Below are 27,603 nucleotides of genomic sequence, written 5' to 3' on the forward strand. Positions count from 1 at the left end.
GAGTTTCCATTTAAAGGAGCATTGGTATACACTAGCAATTGTAACCACTTATGTGCAGATGGTAATGGCAATCTCTTAGATTGTAAGCTCCAAGGAGCAGGGCCCTCCTAACCCTCTTGTATTGAACTGTATCATTGCTGTATTGTCTCCCTTTATATTGTAAAGCGCTGAGCAAACTCTTAATATATAAAATCCTGTATAATAATAATAATGGCCAACAATGTTTGGAGTAGAGCAGTATCCAGCATTGTGACAGTAATAAATAAATGGTCATGATAATTACTTTGCTTACATTAAATTATAAAACTAATCTCCATTCCATGCTTGCAGAAATGAACAAATGTCAGGTGCAAATGAACAGAAGAGACTTCATACACATGTGTTTTATGACAAAATTCATTAGAAACAAAGTTTATTTCTACAATAAAAAAACTGTACTGCGGCAGACAAAAAAACAAAGGGCAATGTATATCACAAGAACTATTTTTTATTAAAGTACTTTGTTATGAGTGCTGACAGTAGGTCTTTGTAGGGGGTGTCAGAGTAGGCCTTGGTCCGTGGAACTCTGAATAGTCGTTGTACAGCTGGTGATTTTAGCAACAAATTTTGCGATAAGCCTACAAAGCTGGAGGAGACCCAGTACAGGGCCATACACTGCAGAAAATAGAAACAAGTCTGTATTTAGGAACATTCAGCATTCTCTGGCAGTTCAATCTGTAAACCGGAGTTAACACTAGAAGTTCCGCAATACGGAATGTAAGAAATGCCCACTCACCGGAACCACACTTGATACAGTGCAGTGTATAATAGTTATTCCCTGGTGTCACTGGAAGTATACATCTGGTTCAGCCCTTGGAAAAGTATCCCTCTTTAGATCAGACAGGTCCAGGGTCACAGCAAATAAGGCTCTCCCTCTGACGATGTGCGTGGCACGTAACGCGTAAGGAGGAGCCTGCTCGCGCCGTTGACGTCACGCCGTCAAAGCATCGTGGAGCTCCGGCGGCCATTTCCTTCTAGGGACGAAGCTGTGTTACTCCGATTCCATCCAGAGTGGGAGGTTTCTATTTGCTGCAAAAGTAACACCCACACATCCCTTAAGGGGAACTCTGTGTCGGAGCCTTATTTGCTGTGACCCTGGACCTGTCTGATCTAAAGAGGGATACTTTTCCAAGGGCTGAACCAGATGTATACTTCCAGTGACACCAGGGAATAACTATTATACACTGCACTGTATCAAGTGTGGTTCCGGTGAGTGGGCATTTCTTACATTCCGTATTGAGGAACATCCACTGATCGGGAATAACTGAGGACTATTGATTTAAGCGCTGCACTATTTCTTTGATATTATTTATTGAGGTTTTACTGGTTGCCTTGAGTGTACAGCTGCTGAACTGATTAGCGTTCACTTTTTTACTTTGTTTACCTAACACTAGAAGTTATTTTCATTCAACTCAGCGGGCTGAACGGAAAAAAAAAGAAAACAGAGAGATTGCCATACTAACACAAGCGATGTTAGCGCAGTGACCTCCCCCGCTGCCAGCGCTGATTAGATGTGGTTCAGATGCTGGTGCTAGTTTTTCAACACGCCTGTTCAACAGAAGCTGGTTCCTGCTGAACTGACTGATTTTCAGCCTGTGTTTATAAGGTTTAAATGTGTCACCTAAAGTGCATATTTGTGATATACCCATAATTAGGAGGACCAGCTGATTACACTCTGAGATAATGTTCGGGGCTTGAACTAGTTATGTTAGAGCTGTTGTGGAAAAGAATCGATTGGAATTAAAATTTTCTCTGTTGTCTGCAATTAAGACATCAAAGCTGCCAGTAAATGAAATATCTATCTCAAAAATGTTTGGTTAGAACAGACAAATACATCAAAAACCTTATTTTGTGCATTTTTGTATATATTATCCCACATTCCAGGTGTACAGATTGCTTACTATGGTTTTAGTGATTACCCATTACATTCATGTATACCTTGTGTATTGGCTAGCTAAGGTCTCACAAGCTGCAGGTAGTATGGATTTGTCCTGTTTTTCTGATGTACATGTTATTACTATAAGCCAGATGGATCAACATGTTCTTCCTGGGGTTATTTCCCCACAGCCACCAATCACATTCAAACTTGCAGAGCAGGTCTGATGCTGACTGGTGGCTTTAGGTAAATAACTCCAGTGCCAAATAGGATCATGCTGACACATAACACTATATGTGTAATGTATTTTGTAGGTTCACTGCTGTCTGTGCTTCTTTATCGGATAAACCATTACTGACATAGTAGTAAGTAACCACTTACCGAAGGAACGGTGGCTGCAATGGGGATCATCACAACAGACGCTGCCCGAAGAAAGTTGGTTATGTATCTCTGAAATTTAGACAGCTCAATCTTACGAAGGGTAAACATCTGTGAAAAGATGGAAAAGCATACTGAGGGAAGTGTCTAATTTTAATGTTTCTCCTGACCACAGAGGAAACCATGAAATGGTCTCCTAATTTGACTGGTTTCAGGATTATAGTTGAGTCAGGTAAGGATTCTGCAGGACAATAGACACAGCCACACCCCACAGTGATCAGCAGCAGTCTTTCTGGGGACTATTCTGCCCCACCCTGAGAAAAATTAGCAAAGGGCATGCCTGCTTGTAACCCTTGTCCCTGCATCACTGAAATATAACTGCTTGCCTGGGCCATCTGACCTTCCATGTTTACAGTATGTGACATGAGCAAAATAGCCTTCTAGCTGCCTAAATTGGCTATATGCACAGAGACTAGAGAAGCCAATGAATTCACCATTATTTGAATTAATCTATTTCTATATACAGTTTAAAATAATGTGAGAAAAATTCAAACTATTTGGAAACAAATGTAACCAAATTATAGAATACAGTAACATATGATAAGCTCAGATGCCAAAAGGAAATTAATGTGTATGTGAACTCTAACAATAAACTTTCTATATGTAATTTCTGTTCGTCTGTCAAATATACCCTTGAAAGATCTTTGTTATTTCTGTTCAATAAGTGCAAAAAAATCAGTTGATCCTGCCAGACATTTTGTAACCTGATAATTTTTGTGCTCTACACCTCTGCTCCTACTTATCAGTAAATCAGTTTCCAGCTCTCTCGCGCTATGTGGATTACAGAACACCACCCTCCCCCATATTATATAGAGGAAGGTGTTCTGAAGTCCTAAAACACTTATGGTCCTAGGATGACAATGCTGATCCTCCTTATATACAGTCCAATAAGTGAGTGAGTATCGTCACCAAAGAGTAGCATATTTGCCAATAGTCCCAGATATGCCCGTACAGTCCTAATTTTTACACAGCTGTCCATGACTGTGTCCTGGGTTATGTCCCAGGTTCACAGTAATCTGCAGAAGTGTCCCTAGCACTGGGCACCTGGGGCATTTGTCTATCTCTTGGCGAGTGCTCCCACTGGCCCAAGTTCTGACACAGCAAACCATGCCAACACTGTTGAATTGGCCACTGCCAACTTCTCTTCCCACCAATTAGATTGAGTGCCTGCTCTGCAGGCAACTTTCAGGCATGAGAGCCAGTAGCAGAAAAGACCCCTGTCCAGGCTGCTGCTCTGCTCACTATGATGTATCTAGTTGTTGATTGGCTCACTTCTTCCTGACACTGCCCTGAGTCACATATGCTCCTGCTAAGTAGACGATCCTTGGCTTTGGCCAGCAGGCAGTGAAGCCAAGTAGGATTTTCCAAGTGGAATCAAGCTGTAGCCTCCAGCATGGGACAGCAATGCACCAGCAGCATGGCAAAATGGACTGAGGAACACCTGAGCTTCAAGAGCTCCAAGCCATTACCTTCTGCCCCTTTTAAACCAGATTACAGGCAATGGATGACAGGGCAAGATTAGTCTCAGCACCCACATTATCAGACTCTTCCAGCACTGGAATAAGCACTATTAAGTCCCCACCTGTCACAGCTGTGGCCTCTAGCTGGAAGAAGCTAACAGATAAAAGTAAAGCTGGTCAGACACCAATAGATTTCTTTCATTCAACCTGCAGGCTGAACGAAATAAATCTAGCTCCTACATCCATACTAACAAGGTACAGATAGACTCACTTCTCACTGTGGATATTGTATTCTAATAGTCAGAATACCTGAACAGTGACTGCATCAAATTGGATCAGCCAACAATTTTTGACATAGCGCCATCGAATTTTCAGTTGAAGGATGTTGGGTGAACAGGGCAACCCACTGATTGTATTTTTGCTGGTTCATTAGGAATTGTCCAAAATTCATTAATAGGTGGATTGTATCTGGGCCAATTTAGAAGGGGCTGCCCAGTCAGGGAAAAAAAATACAAATTCTTGAATCCTGGGCTCCCTTGGACCTCGGATTTGTCCCAATGCTGTTTCCCGTCTTTACTACCTCCACCCTTGGTGCTGGGTGGTGTATCTATTCTGCAATGGTACCCGCTGCAACAGGATAAGCTGAAGTGAGCCAGCAGCAGGCAAGGAAGGCAGCAGTGAAGGGTGGTCCAGCAGTCTTGCACACTGTCACTTAGGCTCATAGGTAAGTGAACAGAAGTGGCAGGCTGAGTTATAAGCAGGGAGGAAAAGAAAATGATCTGCGGGCCTCACTCACCACAAGGTTACAACATGCAGTAACAGCCCCCCACACTGAGCACCAGAGGATAAAGAGAATATCAGTTTGTTTACCAATATATATATAATTGCTTGATAAAGGTTTTAAAGGGTACAAAATATTCTTTTTTAATTTTATACAAACTAAAAGAAAATATTTAGAATGCCAATTTTTTTTAGTATCCTCAAAGCCTCAATATATTGGAGATATTGTAAATGTATCCACTGTGGAAGGTAGATATCTATATATCATATCCTTAGACTTCTATTTCCCTCAATAGTAATGTACATTTTTCCAAGGTTTAAATACACTAATACATTGGAGTGGATCTCTGACATGTATCCATAAAAATGTACACAAAAGGGCTAGTTTCTTTATAAGAGTATATTTGTACCTCTACAAGAAGCAGGTTGATGAAACCCAAAGATATTGGGAGGATCCAAGTAGAATCTGGAACAGTGAGATCAGGAAACCAGAGTGTCCCCCCTTCCTGTAGTTGCTTGTGAAGCAATTGCCCTGAAAACAGACATTTTGTTCATATCAGTAAACAAAACAGTTTGATGCAGTTTGATGAGTCTCCCATGAGTGTTGTTTGGTGACAAAGAAAAATGGAAAGTAAATTATACCCTCTATTCCTTGTTAATGACACCAGGAGTCAAATGATGAAGATTTGTATACAGATAATAAAAAAAACAAAAGCAAGTATAAAAAAAGTGGCACCCTCCGAGGGACCCCAGCTGAAAACATCTCATTTGATCTCTGCCAGCTTACTCTGAGCAAACTCCCAGAAGAGAAAGCAAAGAGAAGGTGCTTAAAATGGCACTAAATTTTGGGTTAAAAAAATTCTATTCAAGCATGTAATATGTATTATGTATGAGATTTGTATTAGTGCTGTTGAATCTCCTCTTCCAGTGGTTGTTCATAACAAGGTTTGCAAAAAAACCACATGTAACAGAAAAAAGGGTAATTAGGGCACCCACTTATCTACATGAATGGTCCTAGGCGATGCCATGTCTTTTCTGTTAATGTCCCCACAAACGCCAGTGAGTACAACCTGGAAAAGCAGCATCCAGTTGAGTTCAAGAAAGAAGAAATGGCTCAAGGCCAGCTAATGAAGAGATTGAGATGCTACAAGCACTTCCAAGATCTCACCATTCCCATCTCCTAACACTGATATGTTAGAATTAATTTCCTCCAAATGACAAAACAATGGGAATGGAAGTGCAGGACTACATATTTTTTTTAAATAGAAGTAAACTTCTATGAAAAACATTTTTTTTTCTAGGGCACACTGTTCTCATCGTGTATGCAGGAGTTAGAAATGTTTTCTTCTACAGTATAGGTCTGTGAAAGTTTTTGTTTAATCAAGTCATGGTATAGCTCAGCAATGGGCAAACTACGGCCCGCGGGCCGTATACGGCCCCGCGGACCTTTTAATCCGGCCCGCGGAGCTAGGCTCCTCTCACAGTTCGCCCTGAAGACCGGCGTAGCATGAAAATCTCCTATGAGGATCTGTCCCCCTCGACGTATCTGCGCATGTGCTGGAGATCGCCGATCGGCTGCTAATGCCTGAAACTGGCACATGCGCAGATACGTCGAGGGGGACAGATCCTCATAGGAGACAGATTTTCATGCTACACCTGAACGGCGCGGGACACGGCGAGAGGAACGCGCGGAGCAAAGGTAAGTGAATTGACACAGGGGGGACTTGGGGACTTAATATGGGGGATGAATTAATATGGGGAATGAATTACTATAGGGGGGATGAATTACTATATGGGGGATGAATTACTATATGGGGAATGAATTACTATATGGGGGATGAATTACTATGGGGGGTGAATTACTATGTGGGGGATGAATTACTATGGGGGATGAATTACTATGGGGGACGAATTACTATATGGGGGATGAATTACTATGGGGGATAAATTACTATGGGGGGATGAATTACTATATGGGGGATGAGTTACTATATGGGGGATGAATTACTATGCTTACTATGGGGGAATATTACTATACTTACTATGGATGACACATACACATCATTCATCTACTCTTGGTCCGGCCCCCGGGTCCAATATATGAACCCATTGCGGCCCTCAAGTCAAAAAGTTTGCCCACCCCTGGTATAGCTCATAGTAGTTGGCCACATTCAACTGGACTTGCTCTGTGATGCTAAAGAGCTTTCACTGCTTATTCATGCCACATCTTTAATTCTACCTGCTATTAGCTTCTACGGCATGCCTTTTACAACTGCAGTCAGGAGTATTAATATTTTACTCTTATTTTACCAAATCATTGAAAATGAAAAGAAAAAAATGTAAGTTATGCTTCTGGGAAATAAAGATGAAACTGGACAACATCTGGTGAATAATAACTCACCACCATTGTGAATAATACAGCTGATCTGCACTTTAGAAGCCCTGGACTGACTTTGCATATCCAGATTGTGACCCAACCAGTATTACCTACAGTGGATATAAAAAGCCTACACATCTCTGTTAAAATGTCAGGTTTCTGTGATGTAAAGAAATGAGGCAAAGATAAATCATTTCAGAACTTTTTCCACCTTTAATGTGACCTATAAACTGTACAACTCAATTGAAAAACGAACTGAAATCTTTTAGGGGGGGATAAACATAAAAAAATAAAATAATGTGGTTGTAGAAGTGTGCACACCCTCTTATAACTGGGATGTAGCTGTCTTCAGAATTAAGCAATCACATTCAAAATCATGTTAAATAGGAGTCAGTACACACCTGCTATCATTTAAAGTGCCTCTGATTAACCCCAGATAAAGTTCAGCTGTTCTAGTAGGCCTTTCCTGGCATTTTCTTAGTCGCATCCTACAGCAAAAGCCATGGCTCGTAGAGAGCTTCCCAAGCATCAGAGGGATCTCATTGTTAAAAGGAATCAGTCAGGAGAAGAGTACAAAAGAATTTTCAAGGCATTAGATGTGCCATGGAACACAGTGAAGACAGTCATCAAGTAGAGAAAATATGGTGCAGCAGTGACATTACCAAGAACTGGACGTCCCTCCAAAATTGATGAAAAGACGAGACGAAAACTGGTCTGGGAGACTGCCAAGAGGCCTACAGCAACATTAAAGGAGCTGGAGGAATATCTGGCAAGTACTGGCTGTGTGGTACATGTGACAACAATCTCCCGTATTCTTCATATGTCTGGGCTATGGGGTAGAGTGGCAAGATGGAAGCCTTTTCTTACGAAGAAAATTATCCAAACCTGGGTAAATTTTGCAAAACCACATCTGAAATCTCCCAAAAGCATGTGGGAAAATGTGTTATGGTCTGAATGAAACCAAAGTTGAACTTTTTGGCCATAATTCCAAAAGATATGTTTGGTGCAAAAACAAGACTGCACATCACCAAAAGAACACTATACCCACAGTAAAGCATGGTGTTGGCAGCATCATGCTTTGGGGTGGTTTTTCTTCAGCTGGAACTGGGTCCTTAGTCAAGGTAGAGGGCATTATGAACAGTTCCAAATACCAGTCAATATTGGCACAAAACCTTCAGGCTTCTGCTTGAAAGCGGAACATGAAGAGGAATTCCATCTTTCAGCATGACAACGACCCAAAGCATACATCCAAATCAACAAAGGAATGGCCTCACCAGAAGAAGATTAAAGTTTTAGAATGGCCCAGCCAGAACCCAGACCTGAATCCAATTGAAAATCTGTGGGGTGATCTGAAGAGGGCTGTGCAGAGGAGATGCCCTCGCAATCTGACAGATTTGGAGTGCTTTTGCAAGGAAAAGTGGGCAAATAAAGCCAAGTCAAGGTGTGCCATGCTGATAGACTCGTACCCAAAAAGACTATATGCTGCAATAAAATCAAAAGGTGCTTCAACAAAATATTAGTTTAAGGGTGTGCACACTTATGCAACCATATTACTTTAGTTTTTTATTTTTACTTCCCTTCACCTAAAATATTTCAGTTTGTTGTTCAACTGAGTTGTACAGTTTATTGGTCACATTAACCACTTGTCCTCCTGAGGATTTACCCCCCTTCCTGACCAGGCCATTTTTTATGTTACAGCGCTGCGTTACTTTAACTGACAATTGCGCGTTCATGCAATGCTGCACCCTTATTAATTTTTTTTCTTGCCCACAAATTGAGCTTTCGTTCGGTGGTATTTCATCGCCTGTGCGACTTTTATTTTTTTGTGCTATAAAAAAAAAGACCGACAATTTTGAGAAAAAAAACTATATTTTTTACTTTTTACTAATTAACATATCCAGTAAAAAAATCCAAAATTTATTCTGCTACATGTCTGCGCTAAAAAAATCCCAATATGTGTAAATGAATTGGTTTACGTGAAAGCGTTTACAAATGGAGGTATAGATACTGGGATTTTTTTTTTTTACATTTTTACTAGTAATGGCAGCGATCAGTGACTTATAGCGGGACTGCGGCGGGCATTCTGACACTGGGGTGAACTAACTTGGTTTCACTGACATCCCCAATGAAACCAATACAGTGATCAGTGCTAAAAAAAAAGCACTGACACTGTACTAATGGCACCGGGCAGGAAGGGGTTAACATGAGGGGCGATCAAAGGGTTAACTATGTGGTGTGTCCATGTGCTTCACTGTAAGCACACTGCTTTGCATGGCTGTGCTGTGCACAGCCATGCAAAGCAGTGTGCAGGAGCTGGCAGGGAGGAGAACTGTTTTGTTTACAAACAGTTCTCCCCCCCCTCGGAGATGCTCGGCAATTACCAGGGGTCGGCAAGTAATCACCATCTGGGACCCGGTGATTGGCGGCCGCGGATGGTGGCACTGGTAGGGCACGCGCACCCCCTACCCAGAAATGCAAAATCATATATATATATATATATATATATATATACACAGTGGGGCAAAAAAGTATTTAGTCAGCCACCAATTGTGCAAGTTCTCCCACTTAAAAAGATGAGAGAGGCCTGTAATTGGCATCATAGGTAGGCTGGGTCTTCCAACATGACAATGATCCCAAACACACCGCCCGGGCAACGAAGGAGTGGCTTCGTAAGAAGCATTTCAAGGTCCTGGAGTGGCGTAGCCAGTCTCCAGATCTCAACCCCATAGAAAACCTTTGGAGGGAGTTGAAAGTCCGTGTTGCCCAGCGACAGCCCCAAAACATCACTGCTCTAGAGATCTGCATGGAGGAATGGGCCAACATACCAGCAACAGTGTGTGCCAACCCTGTGAAGACTTACAGGAAACGTTTGACCTCTGTCATTGCCAACAAAGGATATATAACAAAGTATTGAGATGAACTTTTGATATTGACCAAATACTTATTTTCCACCATAATTTGCAAATAAATTCTTTCCAAATCAGCCAATGTGATTGTCTGGATTTTTTTTCTCATTTTGTCTCTCATAGTTGAGGTCTACCTATGATGCCAATTACAGGCCTCTCTCATCTTTTTAAGTGGGAGAACTTGCACAATTGGTGGCTGACTAAATACTTTTTTGCCCCACTGTATATATGTGATTTTGCACACCCATGCCACCCTGTAGCAGCGTATCTGCTATAGGGTGGTCGGGAAGCAGTTAAAGGTGGAAAAAGTTCAGAAATGAGTTATCTTTGTCTCATTTTTTCACATCACAGAAACCTGACATTTTAACAGGGGCGTGTAGACTTTTTATATCCACTGTATACTGTTTGGTGGGGATGACACTCCCTGAATGGCTGACTCCGGAAGAAAGAGCTTTTTAAACTCCCTTACTTTCTTTTTCCACTGTTCTTTGTCTCATTCTTTACAAACCATCTATATCTGGTATTAACTTTCCCAGCGTGTCTTACTCAACCCAGATGAATAAAAAAAACATCATCTGTTCAGGTCAGTATAGGTACAAAGACTTGAGCATATTAAGAGGTTTCCTCATGGTCTCAAGAAGCAGTTTGGATTTAGAGTGATAGAATAAAGAGTAACTTCTGTGAACATGGTTTCACCAATACAATAATAGGTCTTCCATGCTCAACCAGTGACACAGCCCTACTATGTTACTTTGCTTTACTCTTATACTGTAGTCACTCTCTTTTAGTTTACTCTTGTTGCATGTCTACATTAAACCCATTAAAATTATAGGAACATTGAAAAATCAAATATGTGACAATTACCTGTGGTGGATCCACTCGTAGAAAAGCTGAAATTTCTCAGAGCCAAAGACACAAATATCCACATGGGGATTTGGATCCACATAATCAGGCTGGCTTTAACAGGGTGACAGTTATCCCGAACATACAGTTCAGTTACTATTCTTTTCATGTTTTTACGAAAATGAAATCTATTTTTAAAGAAAAGGAAAATATACATATAAAATACTATCATAACATACATCTTTTTAGTTAGCTGCAAAAGTTCTGCAACATAGCATGTGTGCTGAATGCAGGACAGTGATCTCATATAAAATGTGTCTACAGGCTACATATCTATGTTAAAAGCCTCTGATTATGGAGGGCATCTCTAATTACCAGGCCAAAGACTAGTTTCAGGGTTGTCACTCACAGCACAACTGAACTGAACACATAAAAGGTATGCATGGTTATTTGATGATTGTCACTAGCAAGATTGGAATATCTACTGTATGTCTAGAACTGATTTGAGAAGAAAAAATTAAGCAGTCAGGTTGGAGTCTTCAGATGACAGTTCCTATCTCTCCTGATATTAGAGTGGTGACAGATGTGTTTCCTGTGCACATAGATTGGGATATGACGCAGTCAGGAGATAGGAAGATCATTTGGCACTGGGCTCATCTGCAAATAGTTGATGGCCTGTGCTGTCAGAGGCAAAATTAACACCTGCTTTCCACAAATAAAAAAGTTCTCACCAGGAAATGAACATTTTGTGTTTGGACTAAGAAAATATAATTAATGTAAAAACATGTATTATTAAGCAATGTAAAAAAAAATCTCAATTTTGGTTTCCTTGAGATTTCACAGAACAATTTGTATAGAACAGTAGTAAAAGTGCTTGCCCAGACTACAGATCAGTGTTTCTCAACTTAATTATATTATTTACCCCTTTACAACATCAAGCACCTGATAAAATACTCCTTGGTATGTGTCAACTTAATCCATGTATCACCTAAAGTATGTATTTTCAATCCAATAACCAGAACTAATATTTCCATCCACTTTTTGGGACTTGCATCAAGTATCAACCTGTAACTGGGATTTTGTCCTCATTCACTGTATTGCTATAAGCATTTGGAACATACAGTGCATCCAGAAAGTATTCACAGCGCTTAACTTTTGCCACATTTTGCTATGTTACAGCCTTATTCCAAAATGGATTAAATTAATTTCTTTCCTCAACATTCTAGAAACAATACCCCATAATGACAAATAGAAGGAAGTTCGTTTTAAAATCTTTGCAATTTATTAAAAATAAAAAAACACATGTACATAAGTATTCACAGCCCTTGCTATGACACTCAAAATTGAGTTCTGGTGCATCCTGTTCCCACTGATCATCCTTGAGATGTTTCCAAATCTTGACTGGAGTCCACCTGTGGGAAATTCAGTTGATTGGACAGGATTAAGAAAGGCCTAAACCTGTCTATATAAGAGCACAAACTAAGCCATGAAGTCCACGGAATTGTCCGTAGACCTCCAAGACAGGATTGTATCAAGGCACAGATCTAGGGACGGGTACAGAAAAATGTCTGCAGCATTGAAGGTCCCAATGAGCACAGTGGCCTCCATCATCCGTAAATGGAAGATGTCTGGAACCACCAGGAATCTTCCTAAAGTGGGCCACCTGGCCAAAATGAGCGATCGAGGGAGAAGGGCCTTAGCCAGGGAGGTAACCAAGCACCCGATGGTCACTCTAAAAGAGCTCCAACGTTTCTCTGTGGAGAGAAGAGAACCTTTCAGAAGAACAACCATCTCTGCAGCACTCCACCAATCAGGCCTGTATGGTAGAGTGGCCAGACTTAAGCCACTCCTCAGTAAAAGGCAAATGGCAAGCCGCTTGGAGTTTGCCAAAAAGGCACCTGAGGTACTCTCAGACCATGAGAAACAAAACTCTCTGGTCTGATGAAACAAAGATTGAACTTTTTGGCCTGAATGCCAAGCATCATGTCTGGAGGAAACCAGGCACTGCTCACCACCTGGCCAATACCAGCCCTACAGTGAAGCATGGTGGTAGCAGCATTAAGCTGTGGGGATGTTTTTCAGCGACAGGAACTGGGAGACTAGTCAGAATTGAAGGAAAGATGAAAGCAGCAATGTACAGAGACATCCTTGATGAAAACCTGTTCCAGAGCGCTCTGGACCTTAGACTGGGGCGACAGTTCATCTTTCAACAGGACAATGACCCTAAGGCATATTTGAGAGACTAAAATGGAACAAGTAATAGATATGTATTGTCGGCAATTACATAAATTTTAATTGTAATGTCCCTAGCACCCAATCAGATTCCAACTTTCATTTGTAAACTAGCACTAGAATAATTTTAGATGGGAGCTCACCGGCTACACATTGGGTTTTAACTCTGAAATGCATTTGTAAAGCAGTTTTAAAGGAACTACAGAGTGGAATCCGAATCTTTAATTGTAAGCTACGGAACAGTGTTCGCCTACTGCTGGTTTAAAACGAGAAGTATAAGCATAGCTTTTTTGGCCATTCTTCTCCTGGGGATCACAGGAGCGCACATATTTCTGCATTCCTGTGTCCCAGATTCAGCTGACAGCGGACCAAAGTCCACTGTCGGCAGACATCACAGAGCCGGTTTAGGCTCTGCATGGATCTCAACAATAGGGTTCAGTCTCTCAGCATGCTGCTGATAGCATGAGAAAGCTGTTCCTGCACCAACCACAGCCTGGTGCATCAGTGAGTCTGCAGGGGCAGAGCAAAGAGCAGTCACTGCCTCTCTGTCACTGAAGATGAAGAAATGAGTGATGAGCGGTCTTTGATCGAGAGTCCTTGGTGTACAACTGGTGGGGTACAGCTGCAGCATTGGATTGATGCTGCAGCCATCTAGGAGTGTATTTATTGTTTGTTGTTTTTGTAAGCCCGCACTTTTCTTTTAACTTAGATTGCTTTGAAACTTCTATACAAGCCCCTAAAAGCATGCTACATGTGACCTTTTTCACTGGCTCATGCTCTTGTACAGCACCCTACAGGTAGTTTTGGGTACCACCTTCACATTTCCTCTTCTGCACTGTTACAGTGACTATTTAGTCGTAAGTACTCTGAAACTTACTTTGCATCTTTATCACTCCATCCTTGCTGCTTTCCATAGACAGATACCTCGTATTGAAGTTCTTTTGCTAAACGTTCAATCTCTGACTGCAAATTTTCCACCTAGCTGAAGAAAAACATACATTACAACAAATTAAGAGTTTGTTCAGCATTATATACTGTTGAATGCTGCTTCATATGCAAATATTACAATCTGCCCAGACACTAGTCAGAAAAAACACAGGAGTACAATGACAAGATGGAAATAAAGGGGTTCCATCTGTTATCTAAGACACAAATAACTTTTACAATTCAAGCTGACAATACAGAATGGGAGGTGGAATAAATCCTGCGGGCTGCTCAACCGCTAACAATTCAGTCACTCTCCCTTACAAGCAAACCCCTACTGCTCCCCCAATCTTTCCTCAACCCCCCACCCCTTTTCTTGAACCATTTTTTCATTACACAACATCATGAGATCCCAATATACTGCTTTCCATACACATCAATACAACCCTTAACATATCTCTGACCAGTTCACAATGACGGTGCTCAAAACTGGTGTTACCTCTCCCATGTGTGAATTTGCAACACACATGAGATAGGTTAACAACAGTGTGACTATCCATAGATGCACAGTTTAGCAGTGTCAGTATGTGTCAGTTAATTTGACAATAACTCTATGACAAATTTTTCAGCTTGACATAGGTCCTGAGAACTAGGAGCACACATTATTGTGCATTCCCAGTTCTCAGCTGCAAGGGTTAATTAACATTCTCACGACAAGGGGCATTTTTATATACAATATAATTCTTGAGACAGAATTTAATCATGATTCAATTTAATCAAAGTCCCATTTAATTCCCAACAGACTAAGCAGCCAATGCTCCATAAAGGCTAATAGGAATGTACTATGATGTGTAGCATCCTATCTATCTGTTTCCTACATCATCAAATAGGAAGGTCTAAATCTGATTGGTGGCTGGAAGCTCTCTGTATGTAAGAGACAGCAAACATCCTGTAGTGCGCGGTTTATCCATAGCCGGTGCACTGGATACTTACCAGATTACTGAAAAAAGAAAGTGGGATGGACTGGTGCACTACAGCAATGTTTGACTGAAGTACTGAAGAAGTACTCTATATGTAAAGCCGAACTTCATATGTACTTCTAAATACACAGATGAAATACCCATTAGGAGCCAATTTGTCAGCCAAATGATTTGTATTTCTGTCCATCCAGTTCTGAGATTCACACAGCTGTGCCACACAGCACTGCCCCATCTGCCAGGGCAGAGCACCTGACTTTTTACTTCTGGAGTTTAGTAACACAGCTCTCCCCTCTCTTCCAACCTGTGACTGAATGGCGAAAGGAAATGCAGCAGACTTGTGAGCTCATCTCTCTGTCACTCTGATTCTCCTTCAACCAGCATGCTCCTTCTTAGCACATGAATGGTTTGTCTGCTTGTGCTGATTCAATCTTTTAGTCTGCAATCTGCTGTACAGGTATTGCAAGGGGCTGATACCAAGTCAAATTTATGTACTTACACTGCTTGCATTTAAAAATACATTTATTGATGTAATAATGAATTAATTTGTATATTTTATATCTATAATTACAATGTGAAAATGATATCCTAAAACACCCTTACACCTATACTAATTCGAAATTGGAAAAAACTTTCAACCCTTGAAAGCTTGAACTTAAATAAATAGGTCCAAAGAAAATCTACCCTCTTTAAACAAATAATCTACCTATATGTGCAACAACAAAATTATCCCCATATAATTATATGCATAAACTGACACAAAATCATAAAGTCCAGTGTCTCATTGATCCAAAACCAAATCATAAAAGTCCAGTGTCTCGATAAAGAATAATAGAAAAAAAGTTGTATTTCTTGCAGTGTTGATTGTGAAAAAACCTCAAAAATAAAGAAACTCACAATAGTGCATTACCATAATATAATCAGAAGAAAAAAAAAAAAAAAAAAAATTATATATATATATACACATACATGCACACATAAATGTGTATCATAAAATTGTGCAACTTTTAAGTGATATAAAATAGTGAAACACTTGTGAAAACCTTCCAAAAAAGGTAATAAAACACTCGTGCTCAAAAATTATAAAATCCTGAAGTGATCCACTCAGTGAGATTCCTACCCACACGTGACACTTCTAGTGAGTAAGGCCAATATACCCTTACCAACAGTAGAAAGAACCCACGCCTTGATCATATATTATGTAGAAATCCTCCAAAGGAACTTTATCCTCCTCTCCTCCTTCACTTTTTGTTAGGGTAATGTTAAAATGTCATTCACATTCATAGGTCTATAAAGCATGACGTACCTCCATATATATTCAGAGTAATATCATTTTAATGAATCTGCTTGCACATTGAATTAAAAATAAGCGGTTTGGACAAACCCCACTCTGTGGGGATTACCAGGCAGTTCCCACAGTTTCCCAGGCAGTTCACACACAAATATCCAGCGATTCCCCAACAAAGATGGCCGCTGTGACACTTCCGGTTCCTGCTCCTTGCATATAACGGAAGAGGAAGTGACGTTATACGCAAGGAGCAGGAACCGGAAGTGTCACAGCGGCCATCTTTGTTGGGGAATCGCTGGATATTTGTGTGTGAACTGCCTGGGAAACTGTGGGAACTGCCTGGTAATCCCCACAGAGTGGGGTTTGTCCAAACCGCTTATTTTTAATTCAATGTGCAAGCAGATTCATTAAAATGATATTACTCTGAATATATATGGAGGTACGTCATGCTTTATAGACCTATGAATGTGAATGACATTTTAACATTACCCTAACAAAAAGTGAAGGAGGAGAGGAGGATAAAGTTCCTTTGGAGGATTTCTACATAATATATGATCAAGGCGTGGGTTCTTTCTACTGTTGGTAAGGGTATATTGGCCTTACTCACTAGAAGTGTCACGTGTGGGTAGGAATCTCACTGAGTGGATCACTTCAGGATTTTATAATTTTTGAGCACGAGTGTTTTATTACCTTTTTTGGAAGGTTTTCACAAGTGTTTCACTATTTTATATCACTTAAAAGTTGCACAATTTTATGATACACATTTATGTGTGCATGTATGTGTATATATATATATATATAATTTTTTTTTTTTTTTCTTCTGATTATATTATGGTAATGCACTATTGTGAGTTTCTTTATTTTTGAGGTTTTTTCACAATCAACACTGCAAGAAATACAACTTTTTTTCTATTATTCTTTATCGAGACACTGGACTTTTATGATTTGGTTTTGGATCAATGAGACACTGGACTTTATGATTTTGTGTCAGTTTATGCATATAATTATATGGGGATAATTTTGTTGTTGCACATATAGGTAGATTATTTGTTTAAAGAGGGTAGATTTTCTTTGGACCTATTTATTTATATTTTATATCTGCCTAAATTCCAGCTGTAATTTTCAATTCTGGAGTGTACCTTAACCCCTTTGCGCCGGCGACTCCCGGCCCTTTAAGAGTTCCAGAAGCCGGGAGGCGGGTGGGGTTTTAGGGTCATGTGAATGCCGTGATTCGCGATTCCCGATCACAAGGGAAGATCATGACCTTTCCGTGAGTCACGGACATACAGTGGGGCAAAAAAGTATTTAGTCAGCCACCAATTGTGCAAGTTCTCCCACTTAAAAAGATGAGAGAGACCTGTAATTGGCATCATAGGTAGACCTCAACTATGAGAGACAAAATGAGAAAAAAAAATCCAGACAATCACATTGGCTGATTTGGAAAGAATTTATTTGCAAATTATGGTGGAAAATAAGTATTTGGTCACCTACAAACAAGCAAGATTTCTGGCTCTCACAGACCTGTACCTTCTTCTTTAACCACTTCCCGACCGGCCGTTGTATATAAACGGCCGGACGGTGGCACTGCAGGGTCGGGTGGCCGTCTATAAACGGCCTCCCCGCACCCTGCTTGTGCGCGCTCCCTGGGAGCGCGCAGCACCGCGATCCGGTGCCCGCTGTGTCCTCCGGACACAGTGAAACACCGATCGTCGGACGGGACCTCTGTACGAGGTCCCGATCATGTGATCACTGATTGGCCAATCAGTGATCACATGCAAAGTAGTAAGCAAGATGTCACTTGTGACATCATTGCTTACTATGTGTGAAATCTGTGAATGATCACAGAGGTCACATGGTACAAGGCTATTCACAAAAGCCTTGTACCATGTGACAAGTTGTGACCAATCACAGCTCACTCTGTATTTCTCAATGAGTGCAGGAATGCACACAGAGAGAAAGAGAAATGATTGCTTTTACATCCTATATGGGTGTAAAAGCAATCAGTGTAAAAAAAAAAAAAAAAAATCTTTATCACCCCTCACAAGTAGTACAGTGTCACCATGGTGACACTGTACTGCTAGGGTGACAGTATGTAAAAAAAAAATAAAAATGAAAAATAATAATATAAAAAATTAAAATAAAAATGTAAAAAAAAATGTAAAAAAAAAAGTTAAAAATTATAATTTTTGCTTATAAACTAATTTGGATTTTTTTTTTTACTAAAAAGATAACGGAATAAATTTTGGCTAAGATTTATGATGAAATATTATTTATTTGCAAAATTTTATAAAAAAAACACTTTTTTAAAAAATTTTTGGACATTTCATTTACATAGCAAAAAAAATACAAATCCCAGTGGTGAATAAATACCACCAAAATAAAGCTTTATCTATCTAAAAAAAATGGTAAAAAATTCATTTGGGTACAGTGTTGCATGACCGCGCAATTGTCATGCAAAGTGTGATAGCGCTAAAAGCTGAAAATTGCCCTGGTCAGGAAGGGGGTAAAAGTGTCCGGTCTGGAAGTGGTTAAGAGGCTCCTCTGTCCTGCATTCATTACCTGTATCAATGGCACCTGTTTGAACTTGTTATCAGTATAAAAGACACCTGTCCACAACCTCAAACAGTCAAACTCCAAACTCCACTATGGTGAAGACCAAAGAGCTGTCGAAGGACACCAGAAACAAAATTGTAGACCTGCACCAGGCTGGGAAGACTAAATGTGCAATAGGCAAGCAGCCTGGTGTGAACAAATCAACTGTGGGAGCAATAATTAGAAAATGGAAGACATACAAGACCACTGTGGGGTCAAAATGTTCACAAGGACGGTGAGCAAAAATCCCAGGACCACACGGGGGGACCTAGTGAATGACCTGCAGAGAGCTGGGACCAACGTAACAAAGGCTACCATCAGTAACACACTACGCCGCCAGGGACTTCGATCCTGCAGTGCCAGACGTGTCCCCCTGCTTAAGCCAGTACATGTTCGGGCCCATCTGAAGTTTGCTAGACAGCATTTGGATGAACCAGAAGAGGATTGGGAGAATGTCATATGGTCAGATGAAACCAAAATAGAACTGTTTGATAGAAACACAACTTGTCGTGTTAGGAGAGAATGCTGAGTTGCATCCAAAGAACACCATACCTACTGTAAAGCATGGGGGTGGCAACATCATGCTTTGGGACTGTTTCTCCACAAAGGGACCAGGGCGACTGATCCATGTACAGGACAGAATGAATGGGGCCATGTATCGTGAGATTTTGAGTGCAAACTTCCTTCCATCAGCAAGGGCATTGAAGATGAAACGTGGCTGGGTCTTCCAACCTGACAATGATCCCAAACATACCTGCCGGGCAACGAAGGAGTGGCTTCGTAAGAAGCATTTCAAGGTCCTGGAGTGGCGTAGCCAGTCTCCAGATCTCAACCCCATAGAAAACCTTTGGAGGGAGTTGAAAGTCCCTGTTGCCCAGCGACAGCCCCAAAACATCACTGCTCTAGAGGAGATCTGCATGGAGGAATGGGCCAACATACCAGCAACAGTGTGTGCCAAACTTGTGAAGACTTACAGGAAACGTTTGACCTCTGTCATTGCCAACAAAGGATATATAACAAAGTATTGAGATGAACTTTTGATATTGACCAAATACTTATTTTCCACCATAATTTGTAAATAAATTCTTTTCAAATTAGCCAATGTGATTGTCTGGATTTTTTTTCTCATTTTGTCTCTCATAGTTGAGGTCTACCTATGATGCCAATTACAGGCCTCTCTCATCTTTTTAAGTGGGAGAACTTGCACAATTGGTGGCTGACTAAATACTTTTTTGCCCCACTGTATGTGCTGGGAGTGCGCAGGGCACAACACGCTCTCAGCACATATGTATTTTCTAATGGCACGCAAATAAGCAGCCGCTTGGTGTCAAGGCCCAGATGCCGAGATGCCGCATATTTCCGTGCGCTCAACATCTAGGGGTTAAAAAAAATACAGAATCTGAACCAAAGGTCCAGCTATTAAACAAAATAAATCATGTAGAAAGAAGAATACGCACCTTAGCTAAAATATACATCTGATATATTGACAGAGGGAGGGTTACCGCTGTTCTAAGCATAACAGTTGCACACATAATGTTGGCCCACCATGGTAATCCTGTAATTTCTTGTAGTGATAGAAGCACATTTTCAGCCAAATGAACAGGAGCTGAGTCTGCCAGTTTGGCATACACGCCACGGTTACTAGTCACCGGTCCGGTTGAAGCTGCTGCAAATGAGGCTAAAGAGATAATGTTCCTATTAAGGGGAAGCAAGGGTATATACGACGCAAGAAGACGACTTTTACCACGGACTCCAAGAGATCTATGGAAGCTGGGCAAAATCTGAGCAGATTGTGCTAGTCCTTTTTTATGATTTTTGTCATCAACTGTCCCAAAGGGCCTTGCATACAGACATCTTCTAGGCAGCAGTAATACACGGGAATTGAATTCGCTGCCTCTGCTCCAGATGGACAAGTTCTTCAATGAATGACAAAACATCATCACAAATCTGAAAAGAAAACATAAAAATGGAAATTCATCACTCTTTTTAAAAAAGGCACCCAAAGCAGTCCAAAGACATGCTGGTAGGTTAATTGGCTCCTGTCTAAATTGTCCCTAGCATGGGTATGTATGAATGTGAGTTAGGGACTTTAGATTGTACACTCCTTGAGGGTTAGGGACTGATGTGAATGTACCAGGGGCGGACTGACCATTTGAAAACTCGGGCACTGCCCGAGGGCCCGGGGTCAGTAGGGGGCCCCATGAGAGGCCCCTGGTACCTTTTTCATAGGCTTTTTTTGAGTTTGGGCAAGGACACAGGGGCCCCATGATCCCCTATTGCCCGGGGGCCCCATGAGTTGTCAGTCCACCCCTGGAATGTACAATATATAAATGTAAAGTTCTGCATAAATTGACGGTGCTATATAAGTACCTGAAATAAATAAAATAAATAAAGCAGAAAGCATACACAGATAAAGGGCCAATGATTTGACATTGTTATTACTAAATGTTGTTTCTGATTAAAGTTCTTCTTTAAAGGTACAAGTAAACCCAATCATAAAATATCACATTCATACAACATAATCTTCAACTTCTTTTAAATCTGCCATTTTCAAAACAGTGCTGGATCTTGGAGGTCCTTGTTCACGCACTTTCTGTTATATGGTGACCATGCTCTGTTCCTGCCTCCAAATATGCTGCTGCGTGGTCATTCTGTTCCACAAACTTCCCATGGAGACTACAAGTGGCCATTTCAACACATTATGCAGCATTGGCCCACTGGTTTTTTTTTACCATCAGGAAACCCTCTCTGATAAAGAAAAACATGTATATAGACAGAAAAAATGCTGCAAAGAGGCTGTAGAAGATCAGCAGCACAGAGATACAGTAAGGGCTGAAATGAAGGCCATTATTTAGGATACACCATGCTTTAACAAACTGAGTAGAATATAGTTTGAGATTACATCTACATTCACATATCTTGGCTCAGCTTTCCACGGATTGGTGTGGTTAAGCAGCACCTGCTGGATTCTATGAAAAATACAAAGAAAGGCTGAATTCCACATTAGCGACAGCACAACTCTGCACAAAATTATCTAACAAATAAGGCCCCTTGCAAACGGGGCAAACTATCTGCAACAATGTGCCCCGGAGAGACAGGTGCAGTGTCCTGCCCTGCAGCAGGCAGCCTGTCAAAGTCTAAGGTGGGCTGTGGCTGCATGGGGCTAAATGCCATACAGAGTTAGGACCCTAATGTTCAGGAGTGATGTTCTAGAATGCAGTTCTGTTACTCCATTGGACACTTCCAGAACTCCACCTAAAGCATTTGTTTACCATTTTAAGTAGAGGAATGCAGGGGCAGGACCTGTTACAATTTTTTTCTTTTGATTTGCTGGATATCTCCCTACTTGGAAGAATACTCCCTCACTGTTGGTTTCAATAATAGTGGTCATGGACACAAGAATCAGTCATAAAGACAGGAAGTGAGAAGAAATCTCCCTAAAGTGGAACTTTAATCAAAAAATGAAGTCCTGCTAGATCATTTCAGTCTGGCCCCTTTTACAGGTATAGCTAGGTAAAACATTAAAAATAAGTGTCTATACTGTGTAAAATCTAGTAACACACTGTCTCACCCTGCTTTGCACATGCTCAGTTGCTCTCTATTTTCGGCACTGTACTAAATTTGTAGAGGCCGATCTGCCGACAGCCTAAAGATTTACTGATGCTCAGGGGCTTTGGCAAAATGGTAGTCTACAGCAAGAAGAAACAAGAGCAATGCTGGAGGCAATTTACAGCACACACTAATTTTGGTAACATATAATAAGCCTGGGTTCACACAGGAGCAGAGGGGAAACCACATGCGATTTGGGCAGGAATCATACTGCATTCATGTTCAAATCGCATGCCATTCTTTGCGTCCATATATTTTGTATTGATGCAAATTGCACCGCAAAGTATCAGTTCTCTTAGATTGTAAGATCCAAGGAGCAGGGCCCTCCTAACCCTCTTGTATTGAACTGTATTCTCTCCCTTTATATTGTAAAGCGCTGAGCAAACTGCTATATAAATTCTGCATAATAATACTCCATACTGGCAAGTACTTGACCAAAAGTATCAGTACTCGTACTCCCCATTTGAAAAAAGGTACCAGTGCATCCCTAGTTCTAACCCTTCCACCCTCTATACTAACCTGAAATAAAAATTTGCTAGATTTTAACCACTTCAGCTCCAGCAGATTTTACCCCCTTCATGACTATGGCATATTTTGCTATTCAGCACTGCAATAATTTAACTGGTAATGCATGGTCATGCAACGAGGTACCCAAACAAAATTCATATACACTGCTCAAAAAATTTAAAGGAACACTTTTTAATCGGAGTATAGCATCAAGTCAATTAAAATCCTGGGATATTGATCTGGTCAGTTAAGTAGTAGAGGGGGTTGGTAATCAGTTTCAGCTGCTTTGGTCTTAATGAAATTAACAACAGGTGCACTAGATGGGTAACAATGAGATGACACCCAAAACAGGAATGGTTTTACAGGTGGAGGCCACTGACATTTTTTTCCCTACTCATCTCTTCTGACTGTTTTTCACTAGTTTTGTATTTGGCTAGGGTCAGTGTCACTACTAGTAGCATGAGGCGATACCTGGACCCTACAGAGGTTGCACAGGCAGTTCAACACCTCCAGGATTGTACATCAATGCATGCCATTAACAGAGGGTTTGCTGTGTCTCCCAGCACAGTCTAAAGATCATGAAGGAGATTCCAGGAGACAGACAATTACTCTAGAAGAGCTGGATAGGGCCGTAGAAGGTCCTTAACCCATCAGCAGGACCAATATCTGCTCCTTTGTGCAAGGAGGAACAGGATGAGCACTGCCAGAGCCCTACAAAATACCTTCTAGCAGGCCACTGGTGGTAATGTCTCTGACAAAACAATCAGAAACAGACTTAATGAGGGTGGCCTGAGGGTCCAACGTCCTCTAGCGGGCCCTGTGCTCACTGTCCAGCAGCACATTGCTTGATTGGCATTTGCCATTGAACAACAGAATTGGCAGGTCTGCCACTGGCGCTCTGTGCTTTTCACAGATGAGAGCAGGATCACCCTGAGCACATGTGACAGACGTGAAAAGAGTCTGGAGAAGCCGTGGAGAACGTTATGCTGCCTGTAACATCATTCAGCATGACTATTTTGATGGTGGTTCATCGATGGTCTGGGGAGGCATATCCATGGAGGGACGCACAGACCTCTACAGGCTAGACAATGGCACCTTGGCTGCCATTAGGTATCGAGGTGAAATCCTTGGACCCATTGTCAGACCCTACGCTGGTGCAGTAGGTCCTGGGTTCCTCCCGATGCACGACAATGCCTGGCCTCATCTGGTGAGAGTATGCAGGCAGTTCCTAGAGGATGAAGGAATTGATACCATTGAATGGCCCCCACTCTCGCCTGATCTAAATCCAATAGAACACCTCTGGGATATCATGTTTCGGTCCATTCAACGCCACCAGGTTGCACCTCAGACTGTCCAGGAGCTCAGTGATGCCCTGGTTCAGATCTGGAAGAAAATACCCCAGGACAACATACGTCGTCTCATTAAGAGCATGCCCCGACGTTGTCAGGCATGCATACAAGCATGTGGGGGCCATACAAACTACTGAGGACCATTTTGAGTTGCTACAATGACATTTCAACTAAATGGACTAGCCTGCTGCATAATTTTTGCACTTTGATTTTTGGGGTGTCTTTGAATTCAGTCCTCTATAGATTGATAATTTTCATTTCCATCAAACAATTGGGTATCCTTACGTTTCTAACACATTACCCAGTCCATGTCAGTATAGATATCCAGCATGAGATTTTTCCCCATTGAGATCTGATGGGTTTTCAAAGTGCTCCTTTAAGTTTTTGAGCAGTGTAATTTTTTTCACACAAATAGACCTTTCGTTTGGTGGTATTTGATCACCACTGTATTTTTTTTTCTGATATAAACAAAAAAAATCACATTGGGGATCGAGGGAAGTTTCGGGCCTTCCAGAACTCCTGCCAATTATACTTTGAACTACAACCGCGGACCTTTTCTTCCGAAACCGTGAAGGCAGGATTCATCATATCCCTATTACAGGGTGAACCCCAAGGCTGGGCTCACCGTTTGTTGGAGACTCACCACCCTCACCTGAACTCAGTTTCTACATTTTTTAAAGCAATGGTGGAACTATACAATGATCCGCAACGAGCTGCTTCTGCTGAAGCAGTTCTACATGTCTTGCAGCAGGGTCGCCGGGCAGCAGAGGACTATGCCTCAGAATTCAGGCGCTGGAGCGGGGACACCCAGTGGAATGACGCGGCTCTGCATCACCAATTCCGCCTAGGCCTATCTGAACCACTGAAGGATGAGCTAGCCAGAGTAGGTGTACCTGGCTCCCTGGAGGGATTGATAACTCTGGCAATTCAGATTGACCGCAGGCTTCGGGAACGGAGGTCTGAAAGATCCAGTCAAGGGTTAAAACCCACATGGATGCTGTCATGGGTTCTGACCTTTCCGAACTCCCCTGCCAGTATTCAGAATCCAGAACCATCGGATAGGGCCGAACCGATGCAACTTGGGTTGATGTGGCCCTCCCTAACATTTGAAGAGCGGCAGAGACGCCGGGTAAACAACCTTTGCCTCTACTGTGGAGCAGCAGGCCATGTGGTACGTTCCTGCCCGGAGAAGTTAAGAAAGTGTTCTTCCACTGCTTCTGCTATGACTCCTGCTTGTTTAGATAAACCCTCTCACTTAGCCATACCGATCTCATTTCAGCTCCCCGGAAGAACCGTGCTGGTGACGGTCATTATTGGGGCCTGCAGTTGTTTTATTGATCTCAATTTTGCAGCTCAGCAGCAGATTCCCTTACTGACCAAGGAGCACAGCCTAAACATCCTCTTGGCTGATGGGAAATTAAATCTGAGTTGGTAGACCGGGAGACCCCCTCTATATGCACTATGATGGCCGGTCATCATCAAGAACTCCTCCGCTTGGACGCCATTGCGTCCCCACTATTCCCAGTTATTTTGGGGCTTCCTTGGCTACGTGCACACAACCCCCAAATTAACTGGAGGACTGGGTCAATTCAGTTTAATTCATCCTATTGTCAGGAGCATTGCTACCCCAGGTCACCAGACTCTGCTTTGTGTAAACGCAGACATTGAGCTAGCACAAACGGTTCCTACAGTTTACCACCACTACCTTGACGTTTTTAGTCCACGGGGAGCAGACATTCTTCCCCCGCACAGGGCGTATGACTGTACAATTGACCTTCTCCCGGGATCTGAAATTCCCTTCGGCCGAATTTTTCCCTTGTCTGAATGGGAGTTGGGAGCATTAAAAGAATATATTGACGAAAGCCTTCGAAAGGGATTTATCCGTCTGTCCACGTCACCGGCGGGGGCCAGAATCTTTTTCGTGGAGAAAAAGGACAAATCCCTGAGGCCCTGTATTGACTATAGGGATCTGAACAAAATTATGGTTGAAAACCGTTATCCTCTCCCCTTAGTCCCTGAGTTATTTCAGAGGTTGAAATCAGCCTCTATTTTTACCAAGTTGGATCTCAGGGGTGCGTATAACCTGGTCCGTATACGCAAAGGGGATGAGTGGAAGACCGCTTTCCGCACTCGATTCGGTCACTTTGAATATTTAGTCATGCCCTTCGGGTTATGTAACGCATCGGCCACTTTTCAACACTTTGTAAATGACATATTTAAAGATTTCTTGGACATCTTTGTAATAGTTAAGCTAGACAATATCTTGATTTTTTTCATCGTCTTTGGAGGCACATCGAGGTCATGTCAGGAGTGTGTTGGAGTGACTTCGCCAGCACGGGCTCTACGCCAAAGCGGAAAAGTGTCGTTTAAAGCAGCACAGCATCCCATTCCTGGGGTTAATCATTTCCACCATTGGAATTGCTATGGACCCTCAGAAGATCCTGGAATGGCCGGTACCCACAGATAAGAAAGGGGTTCAGCAATTCATCGGCTTTGCCAATTTCTACAGAAAGTTTATTAAGAATTTTTCAGGCCTGGTGTCTCCTATCACCCAACTCACAAAGATGGGAGTACGCTTTCAGTGGACACCAGAGGCATAGGCCGCTTTTGAGTCTCTAAAGAAGCTGTTTACGGCAGCTCCCATCCTAAGTCACCCTGATGCGTCACTACCCTATATATTGGAGGTAGATGCGTCAGAAAATGCAGTGGGGGCAATCCTGTCACAAAGAAAGGGTGTAAAGGAACTGATGCATCCGGTAGCCTTCTTCTCCAGGAAGCTTACCCCGTCAGAGAGGAATTATGACATCAGAGATCGGGAGTTGTTGGCCATTAAAACAGCACTAGAGGAATGGAGATACTTATTGGAGGGAGCCTTGCATCCCATTCTGGTCTACACAGACCATAAAAATTTTGAATATCTGAGGACAGCTAAACGCCTCAGACTGCGTCAAGCCAGGTGGGCATTATTCTTTTCGAGGTTCAGCTTCCATATAACGTATCGACCAGGGTCCAAAATTACAAAACCTGACGCACTCTCGCGTATGTATGAGGACCCCAAAGAAACGCCCAAACCAGATACCATCCTGCCGGCAGGTAGTTTCCTATTACTGCAATCGGAGCTTCTGTCTAAATTACAGGCTGCGTCTATGGGGCCCCCCAACTTACCTGGAATCCCGATACAGAGTATGGAAAGGGGAACAGATCATGGTACCGGAAGGAGCTCGGACCTTGGTCCTGGGCTACTGCCACGACCATCCGTTGGCGGACGATTTTGGAGTACACAAGACTTTAGAGTTGGTGCAACGTACATTTTGGTGGCCAAGTATGACCAAAGATTGCGAGGCTTACGTAAGAACCTGTGTTGTCTGCAACAGGAATAAGCCCTCCAGGAACAAAGCTTGGGGCC

The 27,603-nt window shown here is 41.9% G+C and overlaps 1 protein-coding gene across 5 annotated transcripts in view; it reads right to left on the reverse strand.

The window, feature by feature from the left end:
* Nucleotides 1–471: 471 nt before the first annotated feature.
* COX18 (cytochrome c oxidase assembly factor COX18) overlaps nucleotides 472–27,603 on the reverse strand; it is a 31,736-nt gene continuing 4,604 nt past the window's right edge. Inside the window, exons 2-7 of one of the 5 annotated variants that reach the window (XM_089679601.1) lie at nucleotides 20,190–20,679; nucleotides 13,829–13,929; nucleotides 10,741–10,907; nucleotides 5,004–5,125; nucleotides 2,297–2,404; nucleotides 472–654 (exon numbers count right to left, since the gene is read on the reverse strand). In XM_089679601.1, the coding sequence (XP_089535727.1) occupies nucleotides 481–654; nucleotides 2,297–2,404; nucleotides 5,004–5,125; nucleotides 10,741–10,907; nucleotides 13,829–13,929; nucleotides 20,190–20,672 (1,155 nt within the window). In that variant the 5' untranslated portion in view covers nucleotides 20,673–20,679 and the 3' untranslated portion in view covers nucleotides 472–480. Of the gene's footprint in view, nucleotides 655–2,296; nucleotides 2,405–5,003; nucleotides 5,126–10,740; nucleotides 10,908–13,828; nucleotides 13,934–16,158; nucleotides 16,313–20,189; nucleotides 20,680–27,603 lie in introns of those variants that run through there. The other 4 variants (XM_089679603.1, XM_089679604.1, XM_089679602.1 and 1 more) reach the window with 4 other exon arrangements.

The sequence above is a fragment of the Staurois parvus genome, unplaced genomic scaffold, assembly GCF_062004578.1.
Source record: "Staurois parvus isolate SC_StPar_1 unplaced genomic scaffold, SC_StPar_1.0 ptg000227l, whole genome shotgun sequence".
Classification (NCBI taxonomy): domain Eukaryota; kingdom Metazoa; phylum Chordata; class Amphibia; order Anura; family Ranidae; genus Staurois; species Staurois parvus.